The sequence below is a fragment of the Alosa pseudoharengus genome, unplaced genomic scaffold (genome assembly GCF_046254945.1).
Source record: "Alosa pseudoharengus isolate Yale_2024_CS ecotype anadromous, Long Island Sound unplaced genomic scaffold, YU_APseudo_1.1 YU_APseudo_1.1_scf_2, whole genome shotgun sequence".
NCBI classification, from domain to species: Eukaryota; Metazoa; Chordata; class Actinopteri; order Clupeiformes; family Clupeidae; genus Alosa; species Alosa pseudoharengus.
This window is the reverse complement of record NW_027468663.1, coordinates 20,228,140-20,242,808: the sequence shown is the minus strand read 5'-3', so window position 1 is coordinate 20,242,808 and position 14,669 is coordinate 20,228,140. Positions and strand designations below refer to the sequence as shown.

Genomic DNA, 14,669 nt, shown 5'->3' with positions numbered 1-14,669 from the left:
ATAAACTGATTCGAAATTATGTATTATTTACAGCGGCGTAACAAGCCAATGGTGGGCCCAGGTGCGAGAGCGATACGCGGGCACCATACCGACAAACTTTGGCCCAGGATGAATTAGCTCTGATACATGCAATACACATTAAGGGTGACTTCAATTGTTTATGCAAAGGGCCTGAGGCACCGAAGTAGTTTAGTAGTTACAGATTACAATTTCAAATAAGAAACACACGACTACATATCCATTACATGTGAAAACATTAAAAAATATTTTTATTAACAGCCTGCAGGCCAGGGTAATCTAATATTACTGCATTAACATCAACTCGCATGGAATTATGGGAACACTCAATGCGCCTCTTCAACCCTCTGCTGAAACTGCAAGCGTAAATTGCTTGCTTATAAACTCGCACTGCAAACTTAATGTAACCTAACTTATTTAACCGTCCAGAAACCAAATAAAATCATTCATATGCATACAATCCCCAATATGCGTGAATTAGGCCATTAGAAGAAAGCCATCTTACGAGCCTTTTGTTGTGCAAAATCGTCAACGATGTTCCCAATATTTAATGCTCTGGCTCTCGTATTTTCAATGGACAGGATAGCTAACCCACGGAGCCTCTCCTGCCCCATGCTGCTCCTTAGGTATAGGTCTTAATACATGAGTTTGGAAAAAGATCGCTTAGCTGTTGCCACAGTCACAGGCATTGTCAGAAACAACATGAGTAGACTACACACTTCCCCGAATGTGGATGTTACACTGTCATAATCTACCACCAGCATTTTGGCAAGTTGAAAAATAGATGACTTCTGTGAAATCTCTGCTTTAAAGCAAGACCTGAATGAGAGGAGTTGTGTTGGGAATGTCGGTGCAATCACCTGCGAGTTGAAGGGTCATAGGAGGTAAAGACTCAAACACATGACAAGTTTCCCGCATACTTGCAAATCTTTGGGAGAGCTGACTGATTATGATGTCCAGAGTTGCATTAAAAACCTGCACTTTGAAGTATCTCTCTGCATCGGTTAAGCGCTCATCTTCCGATAGATCGTCAAAGTGACGCTTCACTCTCCGTGCTCTAACATTCTAAAGTTCTAAAAAAAAAAAAAGGAGGCAGGGCGGGGGTAGCGACGGGCCCCGGGAGGTCACGGGCCCTGGTGCGACTGCACTTGCTGCACCTACTATAGCTACGCCACTGATTATTTATGAATTAATTCGAGTATTAATTAATTAATCATTTTTAACTCCTTTCCGCAATTGCCCTTTTCATCTCGCGTACCCCCTAGTGGCAGCTCGCGTACCACCTGGGGTACGCGTACCACAGTTTGGGAATCCCTGATGTAGCCTAACCTATGTCTCCCTACGTGATTTAAAACGAAACAAATGTGACATTTAGTTTGCTTTCTTGCAACATTGACATCGGCTATGCATTGGATTTAAGTGGCCAGGCTGCTAGAGGCAAAAGCCAAATATCCAACAACAGTTGCGGACTCTTCGCCTGCTCGAACCACAATACCCAAGGGATGTGCGCTTGTATCAGTAAGTTTATCTTGCGTTGGCTTTATTTTGTCTGCCTGCAAATGTACTAGGTTTAACAAGCTGCAAATTCACACTGGGTGCAGCAAAAATCCCAGCATTTCTTGTTCTCCAAGATTATCGTCCATTTCTTGCCATCTTTGTCTGCTTATAGCTACATGTAAATAAAACATGATCCACATCTTTCTGTGTTTGGCATTCTGTGCATAAACCATTACTACTTCTTACCAGTTTAAGTGTAGCATTCAAACCTGTACACTATTCTTTCCTATTTTGCATATTCATTCTTGTTCCTTCAATATTTAATAGTGCATAGCCTTAGGTTCAGCTTCCCATTATTGTTGCCATCTGTTTATGATATCAAATTTAAAAGTTTAGCTTTCGCTTCTCCTTTCCCTATTGGAACATTAATTTCTATTTATTAATTTTTAGTGCCTTTTTTGGCTAATCCATCTGCCTTTTCATTACCCTAATTCCAATATGTGCTGGAACCCAACAGAACTGAACCATTAATCAGGATTCTAATACCATATATATTTCTAACTTCCATCAGTAGATCTCCTCTGACTGAATCACCACTTTCAAAGCTCTGCAGTACAGCCATTACATCTGAGTATATTAGAGATTGTAATGGTTTTCTCTCTTAGTGATATTATTATGCCAGTCATTTCGATTGTATATACTAAGAGGAGATTATTTGATCTATATCTCAGGTCTTTTTTAAATTCAGGAATGTTAATTCCTACACCACAATGACCATTTCGATTTAGGGGCCTGAGTTGGACTACATAATGTAAACACAGGTTACACACACACAACAGGCTACTGAAATAAGCCTAAATGTCACACAACACACATTGTTGCTTCTGGCTCTTCGCTGCGTAGGGTTTCTTCTAGGGCTGCACAATTTGATGATGGAGAAAAATATATCATTTCGATTTTCTTGACAGACATTGTGACAGCGATTTCATTTCCGATATAGTTTTTTGAAGTCAAGTTTAATTCAATATTAAAGATGTCATTTTAAATTGGGCCACTTCCGATTGGTGATCATGCCAAGTGCACAAGAAGAACAGCACTTCTGATTGGTGAGTATGCCTAGTGCATGAGAAGAACAGCACTTCTGATGGGTGAGTATGCCTAGTGCATGAGAAGAACAGCACTTCTGATTGGTGAGCATGCCTAGTGCATGAGAAGAACAGCACTTCTATTGGGTGAGCTTCACTGTTTGTCAAACATTGATTGAGCGTGACATGAATATATAAATTATATATTGTGTAGCCATAGTTTGTAAATTAACCCCAAGGTCTACATCTTACATTTGGGAAGGTTTCTCCAGTTGAGTGGTTTATTGATGCTTTTACACATGTAAATGTAAAATTCTAAAGTGATTAGTATTTTCTATTCCTTAGATTTATGGCCAACTTCCTGGCAAACAATGAGATATACAAAAAAATCTCCAGTCCAGTCCAGTCCAGTCCAGTCATCCCCAACCCCCCCCCCCACCTAATCCCCCTCAGCTGCTGGTCCATGTTTGCGCTGGATGTGGTTCTTGAGGCTGACGTTGTGGTTGAAGCACTGCCCACAGTCCTGGCATTTGAAGGGTCTCTCCCCTGTGTGGAGGCGCATGTGGGACTTCAGATGGCCTGGTTGGTTGAAGGAACAGTTGCATAGCTTACAGCTGTAGGGTTTCACTCCCGTATGGACCAACTCATGTCTCTTGAGGTGATGGGGATCGGGGAAGCCCTTGTTACAAACATTACAGAAAAACCTGCCATGTTTCCAGTGGGTCTTCCTGTGAGCGTTTCGACTGGAGCGATTTGCAAACCGTTTGGGGCACTCGGAGCAGCGGTACTTCAGGCTCTCCCCCTTGTGGGTCTCCTCGTGCTCCTGCTTGTCTTTCTGGAACCTGAACTTCTTGTAGCAGCATTGACAGGGAAGCACATAGTCTTCGGTGTGCATATAACTGTGTCTACGGAGGCCTACCTCATTGACGCATCGCTTGCCACAAGTCAGACACGAGAACAGCCTCACTTTGTGATCACAGACGTGCGAAGTCCGGCCGTCGTGCCTGTCGATGAACTTTCCACAGTCTGGACAGAGCTCACGTTTATGACCATGTGAGTATTCCACATGGGTCTGCAGGCTGTACAGATCACTGAAGTAGACAGCATATTTTGGAGGGTGTCGTCTCTCCTCATTTGCTGCACTAGTTTCCTGGTGGCAGCTGTTAGACGACTCGACTTCAGACGCAGTGTTACCGCCCTGATTTCTACTGCTGGCGTCTTCTGGGCTTTCATTTCTGGAGCCTCTGTGGTCGCTGCTGCTCACAGAACCCTTTTTTGGATCGCTACAGACTCTGTGGCTGCTGCTGCTGATTAACCCTTTGCTAATTGACCCTTGGTTGCCATTTCTGGTTTTATGCAGCTCATCACAGTTTATGACCCCTTGATTGCTAATGCTATTTGAATCTTCAAGACGATCACTGGAAGCAGTTTGTTTGTTACTGCGGTTGGCGTCTGGGCTGCATGCGTGTTCAGCTGCTTGGCTAACATCACAAGAGCTCTCTTGGTCTGCAGCAGTAGGGGCCTCTGGGCTGATGGTGTGTTGGGCTTGTTGGTCGTCTGGGCAGTCCAGCTCCTGGTCACCAACCTTGTAGCCACACTTAACGCAGCAGTAGAGCTGCAGGTGTTTCTGCTTGAAGCAGCGGGCACTGGCCTCCTCTCCACAGTCACAGCACCACGCAACCTGGAGAATATGCTCCTCCCCTTCATCAACACCTTCAGAATCCTCGCTGCTCGTCTCCATGAACTCTTCAGAACTTGGATCCCACTCTTCATCACTGTCCTTCCTTTTCCTCTTTGACTTCCATTTCTCCTTCTCATCTTCCTCCTCGTCCTCTTCATCCTCCTCCTCCACATCTTCCTTTTCATCCTCCTCCTCCACATCTTCCTCTTCATCCTCCACATCTTCCTCTTCATCCTCCTCCACGTCTTCGGGTAAGGGCTCTGACTCTTGAGGTGTCTATATGAAACAGTGTTTACAGTTTTAATTAGTAATTTGATTCAGAATAAAATGCGGATGCACCATTACCATAGTAAACGGCTATGCCATCATGGATATACCAGAGTGAAACTGATTTACCATGACCAATGAGAAGTGAAGGGTCTGTCCCATGATCAGTCCCTTATTCAGACAATACGGTAACTTATCCCACTACTTGGTTGAATTTCCCATTGTCCTACATAATTTAGAACGACCATTAAACGCATGTTATTTGCACACCTATGAAGTAGATCCATTTTTTTTGTCTGTATCACACTTCTATATTATTTCGCCGAACTCGTTTAAGTGAAGTTCAAATGAACTGTCACGTTGCATCGGCGCTGTAAAATACAGACGTTCAGAACATAGCAACTTTGTAGCATATGATGGAGCTTTTAGCTAGATCGATGGCAGCAGGCTAAGTTTCAAAGCTAAAGTTAATCAGAATCCTGGGATATGCCTGCTTGACAACGGGAGAGATAGAACTAAGGACTGGCCTTGGCTGTAGCAACCAGCCATTTAGAACTAACGACTGGCCTTTGGCCATAGCAACCATCCATTTAGAACTAGTAACGGCAGTTTGTCCTGCAAGTTAAGAAATTAGATGAAATGTGTCAGGAAAAATTAGTGCTACAAACAAGACAGTTCTAGCGATTAAAACATTTAAATTATAACCGGAAATGAACACAACGCAAGTAGCAACAGTGGAATAACTCCATGGTGGTAACACGGTGGTCTGTTAACAGAAATTAATGGACTTACGAGGTTTAAACGACCCAACGCTACGCATCGGGCCGTATTACAACCTAGACCGTGCATTAATTTCTGTTAACAGACCACCGTGTCGTCAATTATCCCTTACTTATCTCCTTCACCACTGAAAGTTGCATGTCAGTGTTTCCCAGTGGCGGACCGTGCGTTCAGTGGTTAGGCCTTCAATGATGACTATTTTTTGACAAAAATAATAATAGGGGGGCGTTACGGCGGATATTTTTTTTTTTACATTTCAGCGTTAAAATGTGTGCAATTTTCCAGCATTTCATGGTGGGGGAATAGTTTTCTCTCTCTTACGCGAGTCTGTAGCACTAGAATCTTCGTTACACAAACAATTAATGCTCCGATTGCTTATTGGTTAACAGATCACCCTCAGCAGCAAAGTAGGCTAGGCTATTTATTTACCACCCATATTCACAAGTACATTATAAACTTCTGCCTGCTGCTGCCAGTAAAGACGTGCAATTTAGTCCATGTCATATTGAAAGTTAACACCAAGTGTACTCAAGTATGGGTTTGTGCAGACTACTTTGAAATATTTAGGCTATCGGTTGCCTAATTTATGTTCATGACTTGCACGCACATATAGCACTGCCACCGGTCAACAATGATGTGTCCAAACCATTTAGTAGCCTAGTTTAATCTGACATCAGCAAACTTGCTTCAGACTGTGGCTCTCCTATTTAGTTGTAGCTCTAACGTTAACGTTACAGTGCAACTGTTCTAGGTACGCTGCTCTGATTACTCACGTGAAACTACAGTAGGCTATCCTACAGTGTTTGCCAAGAGTAGGCTATTTCGCGGTAGGCCTACACTATGAGAAAATGTCTCAACAGAAATTATAAAAAAAAAATGTCACATCACACCACCATGCTATTAAACATTAAGTCACCAAATGTATTGCCGTATATCTATGTGTATTGCCCTAATGCTGCTAATGCTTGTTGGCCATTTTAGAATGTCTGATAGCCTGGTCTGATGGTCTGATTTCACCAATAATTTCCACAAAACTCAGAGAGATAAAAAGTCAGACTAAACTAGCAGGGCAGGGAACCAAAGACAAATGACAGTTTTCACATATATGCCGATCCAGACATCTTCACCAAAGCCACCAACTCCTCAAGCTAGCATACAGTAGAGTAACCAAGCAGACACTGCAGTCTGCAAGCAGCACAAAAACAGTTTTTATATAGAAAAGGGCCAGATAACAAGCATCTATAGTACTACTGTATTACAAGTCTATGTTATCAAATAAACATGAAACAAAACTTACCAATTCCTGCATAGGTTACCAGCTACGTGCAGAGCTAGCTGACGTTATGTGCATCTTGCTAACATGTATAACTAGTCCAGCTGACACTGTAACGTTACATTAGCCTATATTATTTTGCTTAATGAAGGCGTATCAATATATATTTTTTAAACAAAAACGGTCAATTTACTGTTCATAACTATAACCATAGTCATGTCAGTGTGACATGTACTTTTCCAGTGAATGTTTGTCTGTCTGACTAACAGCTCACGAAGTTCATCACGTAAAACAGACAGCGTCAAAATTCGTGATGAACGGTTCCGGGTATTCTTTTGGAACATTGCAGGCCCAGCTGCAGTCAGACCTGCCTACCTCGCCATAACAGGTCGATTTGATTGGCTAATCAGTCAGATGTAGCCATCAATCAAGCCGAATCCAAACATATGATTTCTAATGGTTGCTTAGGTACCGAAAACGCAGTGATTCCTTGTGAAGGCCTGATGCGGGACTTAACAAGAGAAGACGTGCGATTGGATAAAAATGTATCGCACCCCCTCACTATTTGTTCACACAATCTGCCAATCAAATCACATATCAGACAGCGGTGGGATATCAGTAGTCGAGAACGATCGGGGAAGGAGAAGCAGAAGCAAATAATAAATGCTAAAGTACAATGTTATTAAAGACACTATTATTTTTCTTTCGTTTGAAAATAGTTAGGCCTTCAGAGAAGGCTTTGAAGGCCCTGACGGTCCGCCACTGGTGTTTCCCATACGTTGACTAATCTGTAGTGTTAATTTTATCACCTGTTTTTTATCTTATTCTTATCTTGTGCCAAATGTCCTTATCAGTTTTAAGTCATATTTAGTCATTCACATATCAACAGTTAGTCAAGTTTTAGTCAATTAAAAGTCTCATCATTTTAGTCTAGTTTTACTGAAAAAAGACCAAGGTATCTTAGTTAAATTTTATTCATCTCAAATACTGGTTGAATGTCATAATTATACGACGGAGTATTAGGGCCACACATGAAGAATTTTTTTTTTTTTGCCATGGCGAGATTAAACTCGACATGTCGACTTGTCGAGTTTAATCTCACCATGGCAAATTTTTTTTAAAACTCTTTAGAACTCGACATTTCGAGAATAAAGTTGAAATATCATGTCGACTTTAATCTCGACGTGTCGACATTAAACTCAACATTTTGAGAATAAAGTTAGTTTGGAGAGAGAACGACCGCTCGGGACGATTGAAAGGGAGGACGAATGAAACATTGCAGTTTTCTTCGAGTGCAACAATGATTAGACATAGGCCTACATCATGTGGACAAAACATAGAACATAACCTCCGTTGCTCAGCCAAATGCTTTCCTGTTATCACGGAGTTACAGGCGATAAATGCGATGGTCAAAAGTAAACGTCATTAGCGGTTTATTTATTTATTGTAGGCCTATTATTATGACCGCCGCGCAGCGAAGCGGCGGTCATATAGGTTTAGTCAGATTTTTTTTTTTTCGCATGCCCAAATTTCCGTCAAGGATTCCCGGGACACTGAAAGACCGGGGTACACGAAACTTGGTGGGCATGTAACCCCACATGGATAGCATGGAACCATCGTTTTTCGTTTTGATCTGTAGCCCCCCCCGCTGGACTGGACCCCCCGAAAGGAGGGTAGGGCAGACACAGTTTTCTGTGAATATCTCGAGAACCGTAGGGTTTAGAAGGACCATTTTTTTTGTATGTTGATCTCAAGGGGCCATGTCAACCCATTCCATAACCACTCATTTCATGTATAGCGCCACCTAGTTAAAAATTAAAAAGCAAAAATGTGGTGTTTTCAACACAATATCTCTGGCTGACAAGGTCAAAACTGCACGAAATGAAAAGTGTAGGATCATTATGACACCCTCCGAATGCATGCCAAGTTTTGTACTTTCGTTCATGGGGGGCCTTACAATAAAATAATGTATGTGTACATTTAGTGACGTACACCAACAAGGATTCCCGGGACACTGAAAGACCGGGGTACACAAAACTTGGTGGGCATGTAACCCCACATGGATAGCATGGAACCGTCGTTTTTCATTTTGATCTGTAGCCCCCCCGCTGGACTGGACCCCCCGAAAGGAGGGTAGGGCAGACACAGTTCTCTGTGAATATCTTGAGAACTGTAGGGACTAGGATGACCATTTTTTTCCGTATGTTTGCCTCCAGGGGTCATGTTAACCCATTTCATGTGCACACATGTGCACAAACAGATACACACACACACACATACATTCACAGTAATCATACGTATGACACATACTCACACAGTAGACATATGTACGCTTGCATGCACAGGCACATACGCAGGCAAACACACAAGCCCGCACGCACACACACACACACACACACACACACACACACACACACACAACATAAACATGTACATGCACACATGCACACAATTCAAGAATTTCTCAGAATTATGAACAGGCAAGATGGAGGTGGGGTTGTATAAAATGAATTTTACATGTGAAATCTAGGAACTAATCATGTTTTGGTACTTGTTGTCTAGCAGATATCAGTGAGAATTGAGTGTGGATAATGCAATTTAGTGAGACAGAATCATATAGGCCTTTCAGCGTGATTTATTTTTGTGAAAAAAATGTGCTGGACTGGGCGGCGGTCATATTTTGTACCGCTCTGCGGTACATCTAGTTAAATAGTGTTTTTCATCTAAAGGTTCAACTTCATGCTTATGCACTAGACTAGCTATACTAAGTGCTCCCCAATCCCAGACTTTCACATTGCATGTTTGTTTGTAATGTATGCAAACTGCTAAATGTCTATGGAGGGACGAATGAAGCTGTCATCCCGACCAGGCAACCCCATGTATTATGTGTGCAAGTAAATGCACACATATTCCCTCACGGGATCAAAAGAGTATAGGCCTATATACTTATACATATCTGTGTTTAAAGCCTCCTATATGTATTGCAGGTGAGACATGGAAAAGCAGTTTTAGAAAAAATAGTTTTGCCATGTTAACCTATGGAGAGTGACGGCCTGTGGGTCATGAAGGGCAGTTATTTGGATGTGCGGTGGCCTTACCCACGTAAAACAGAGTGAAATAACATTTTGTAGCCTACTATAGAAACATTATATCATTAGAAACATGTATTATTCTAGCTATATAATAGTGCATGGTATAACCGCGAGATACAGCGCTTCACGATGACGGCAATGAGAAGACGCAATCTATCTGAATATCTGCAATGTATCTGAAATAACACCTATTTAAAGTAGCCCTATTATTCAAGTCACATATTGTGTGTTAATGTAGGCTACATAGCTTAAACTGTAGGCTATGTTTAAACTTTATTTCGAGTTTAATGTCAGCACTTTAAAGTCGACACGTCGAGATTAAAGTAGATATGATATTTCAACTTTATTCTCGAAATGTTGAGTTTAATGTCGACATGGCGACTTTAAAGTAGACACGTCGAGTTTAATCTCGCCATGGCAAAAATATTTTTTGTCTTCATGTGTGGCCCTAATACTCCGTCGTATAAATTACCTGACAAAACACACTTGTTGAATTATTTCAATGCAACTTAGCTAAAACTGTCATGTTGCTGATTTTAGAGACACATTCCCAAGTGATGATTATTCAGGAACGCCTTATTGTAGATGTATGCATTATATCCTCGTATTCATTAAGGTCTGCTGATAATTTTGAAATATGGCTTGTCATGTGTTGAGTAAAGCGCTTGTGAGATATTTCACTGAGTAATGGGTGTGCAGAGCCATGTGCAGAATATAAATATTCAATTTCATTAAAGTTCAACATTAGGCTACTATAATTGTCTTAAGAACCATTTATCACACCGTTTATCCACTAATATTGTTGGAAAGCTTAGGTTCTGCTCTTTCACGCAATGCGTGTCTGACATCTGTATGACACGTACTGTGGCGCGGACGGTGTGTGAATTTGGCCACTGGTCTCACTTATGGCAGTTTTGTTATCAAAGACCTATCTTTAGCAACATTTCGTCTTAGTCGTGGAAGAAAAGGTCGTTGACAAACATATTTGGTCTTGTCTCATCTAACGAAATGAACACTAGCCAGGCCCTTACTTCTTGAGAGACTGTTGGGTCAGGTGGCTGGTGGTCTGGAGGATGGCTCGCCCAGTTCCTGGTCTTGCCACAGCTCCAGCACTGCTGCACCACGTTGAAGGCAAGTCCCTTGCGTTCTGTAGTGATACTGCAGGCATCACTGCAGCACCCTAAGCACTTCTCGAACAGCTCTATCAGGCAAGCAAGCTTCACAACGACATCCGCAATTAGGCTGTTCCTTCAACAACACAACAAACACAAGTGAAGCAGTGAGTAGGCAAATAAAAGTTTGACAAAAGCTTGCCCTGCACACTATAAAATATTTTCTATTTTCCATATTTGGATGTCACAGGAAGAGTCGCCGACATAATGGTGCATCTTGAATTGTACACATAACATAGTAAATGAATCTGCTGTAGAGTAATATATTTTACAATCATAATGATATATTACAATAATTTTAAATCCAGAATCTATTTCCACAGAAACACTGTGGTCTCATTAGCTTATCCCTGTGGTGGATTTTTTTTAAATTGAAATCAATCATTTATTTTAATGTAGCATTATGTCAATGCACGTAAAGCTTACAATAAGAAATGCATTTACCTGCCTTGTACAGTGGTGGACTCTCTCTGGGTATCTGTAGGGTATAATAATCTAACTTTAATACAAATGCCAACTAGACCATTTATATATGCACGTCTGGTCTTTATTCAATGGTAGGATTTTATATTAAACATATTATTTTCAGCAATAATACTCAAACATCCTATCTTATATATTCTAAATGGGTTTAACATGTACCATCAAGCTCTCATAGTGCACCGTAAATCAGGAGGATAAAGCGGAAGACAGTACTCGAGATTTACATGAAAATGAAGACTATCAGAGAGGTGAGGAAGCAAGAGTGCGTCAAAAACGATTGCCAATGGCAACCGAGAATCAGTGTCTGTTGTAAAGAGCTCTACTTTGTCAGCAGCTGTTACCGTATGAAAATTTACCATGACGAAATTTACCATGACGAATATAACGACCAAAATGATCGCGCCTATCTTATCTATTATCGCAGTCCTGCATGCACAACAGCAACAAAACTAAGTCAACCGAATAGCATAGTGCCTTGTCAAAAAAGTGCTGTGGCTCCTTTAAGAGCAAAAGGCCCCCTTTTTTAATCGGTGCATGTTAGTGCAGAGGGAGAGAGGCCCTGGGCAAAGGACAATTTGGAGTCGTAGTAGTGGCACGAGAGCAGTGTCTTAATTGTAGCGTCAGAAAGTAAAGCACTGCTCCATATGCTGTGGGGCGGCTCACTGGTAGATTTTGTAGGTAACTTCAAATTAACGCAATTTACCCGGGTGCTAAATTCCATCCCTGGTATGTATGCATGTACATGCATGTGCATGTGCGGGATCAAAATAACAAAAAAACACAAAATACAAAATCCGACGAGGCCCCCTAGTGGCCGAGGCCCTAGGCAATTGCCTGACTTTGCCCAATGACTAACACTGCCTATGCCTCTCAACCTGACTGCAACCAATACACGGCATCGACCCAGAGTTCATTGCGCACGCTACAATACTCCGTAGTTCAAATGGTGTATTAAATTGTGAGGATTTATTGAAATAACAAAATTATTTTATGTGCTTCTAACTATATTTTTTGTAGGGGAGAGCGATTATAGCATATTTAGGCAAACATGCCTAAATAGTTGGGAGTTCCTTTTAAGCATGTTGGTCTAGAAACCTTTAGAAAATGTTCTTTAATTTAGACTGCAAATCATTTCGCAACCCCTCACGTATAGGCTCTTTGGTGATCCCCAGTTTAAGAATGACTGCCATAGCATACAAAACAAGTCACATTTTATGCAGCTCACCGCACTTTCACCAAAATTTTTTTCACCATTACCTTCTGCTCTGTCATAAGGCTACGTAGTTAGGTAGGCTATGGACTATTTATGTGGCAGGCACATATTAGGGAACATTTCTACACCCCACCTCAGGCCTGGAATTTCATAATTTTAGGGTAAAGGCGACTTGGCCTTCGGTTAGGCATATTTGGCGGGGGGCACGAAGGCCACACTCAGGGAACCGAGGCCAAAGTTAACAATAGCCTACAGTAGGCCTACATAAAAATGATCAAAGTTGAATTTAGCCTATTCACAGCAGTAGACCTGTATCACAGAAACATGAAATATTAGCCTACACAGAACTGTAAATCATCTGATTGTAATATTTACAGATGTCTAGGCTGTATGTAACATTTATTTTGTATTTAGCCTGTTATAAAATCATGTACCGGTATTAAACAATTTAAGCACATTTTAAACACATAACTTAAAAGCCCAAAGTTGGAGACATGCATGTAGAAATGTGCTGCAATTTCAAAACCGGATTACTCTGGAACAGCCAATTGTACAGGGGAATGATTTACACCTTTGTGTTTGGTAAGGTCAGTTGTTTATTCTGACATATGGTTTGTCATGTGTTGAGTGAAGAGTTCTTGAGATATTCCACTGAGATGAATGGGTGGGGAAATGGGCACAGAACTGTATGCACAATAATATGATTAAACTAGAGAATGTAATTCCTGGGAATTACGAGTGCATGAAAATGAAAAAATGGCTGCTGAATAAAATATTGTTGAATATTGTTTAAAATCTAATCCAAGTAAAAAGATGGAGGTCAGATAGAGAAAAAAGTTTGGTGGGGAGTTGTAGTTGATGACAACTGACAGTTGGAATAGTTGAACATTTAAAAAGTTGGATAGTTTAAATGGTTAAATTATTTAATAGGGAATTATTGTATTGAGGACTTATTTTGAAGTTGAAGTTGAGGACAGAGGGAACAGTTGGCGGGAGTTGTAGTTGATGACGACTGACAGTTGTAATGGCTGAACAGTTAAATAGTTGGATAGTTAAAATGGTAAAAAAATGTAATATAGAATTATTGTAGTGATGACTTTTATTTTGAAACAGTTGTGGGCAGAGGAAACAGTTGGCAGGAGTCATAGTTGATGACAACTGACAGTTTGAAAGGCTGAACAATAGTTGGATAGTTAAAATGGTTAAATTATTTAAAATGGAATTATTGTAGTGAGAAGTTTTATTTTGAAACAGTTGTGGGCAGAGGAAACAGTTGACGGGAGTCAAAGTTGATGACAACTGACTGTTGCTAGAGTAGTAGAGTAGTATGGTGGTTGCTATGCTGGTTGCTAGGTTTTAACTGTGAATGTGGTTGCTAGGCTGTTGCTAGGGTACTTGAAGTCGTTGCTAGGTTGTTGCTAGGGTGTCCATGGTGGCTACTATCAGAAATAAAGGAGTTACTACAGTGGTTTGCTAGTATAATCATGTTGGTTGCTATGGAAACTGACATAGATGCTTAATTTCAATGGTTGCTAAATTGGTTGCTAGGTAGGTGGTGGTTTAATATAGTACTGTAGGCTAGAGGCATAGTTGATGATGGTTATGGTTATGGTTATGGATTTAGCAGACGCCTTTGTCCAAAGCGACATATAAATACAAAACAACATAATAATATTTAAAAATGAACAGGGAACAGATTAAAATCTAGGTCAAATATAGTAAGGAGAATAGTTGTAGTACACAATAATATCAATTCAATCAATAGCCTAATAAAAAAAGCAATGTAAAAAAGGGGAAAGGCAATAATAAAACCATAATGTCAATTCAATCAATAATATAAAAACAATAACATGCTAAGACTACATTAAGGAGAATATCAATAATAAACAATAATGTCAAATTAATTAACAGCCCAATTAAAATAAAAACAACATTATATAAACCATAACACATAAGCGCTTAAACAACTAGGTATATGTTGAATAGGAATGTCTTTAGACCCCTCTTAAACGACCCAAAACTACCACAGGAACGGAGAGCACTGGGCAGTTCATTCCACCAACATGGAACCACTGAAGAAAAGAGTCTGGAATTAGACCCAGTTTTTA

At 40.7% G+C, this 14,669-nt stretch overlaps 1 protein-coding gene across 8 annotated transcripts in view; it reads right to left on the bottom strand.

Moving 5' to 3' along the window:
• Positions 1-2,512: 2,512 nt before the first annotated feature.
• Positions 2,513-14,669, bottom strand: part of LOC143134028 (uncharacterized) — a 36,210-nt gene continuing 24,053 nt past the window's right edge. For 7 of the 8 annotated variants that reach the window (XM_076294083.1, XM_076294084.1, XM_076294078.1 and 4 more), the window contains 3 exons: positions 11,310-11,343; positions 10,725-10,941; positions 2,513-4,557 (listed from right to left, as the gene is read on the bottom strand). In XM_076294083.1, coding sequence (XP_076150198.1) covers positions 3,040-4,557; positions 10,725-10,941; positions 11,310-11,343 — 1,769 coding nt within the window. In that variant the 3' untranslated portion in view covers positions 2,513-3,039. The remainder of the gene's footprint in view (positions 4,558-10,724; positions 10,942-11,309; positions 11,344-14,669) is intronic. The other variant, XM_076294085.1, reaches the window with a different exon arrangement.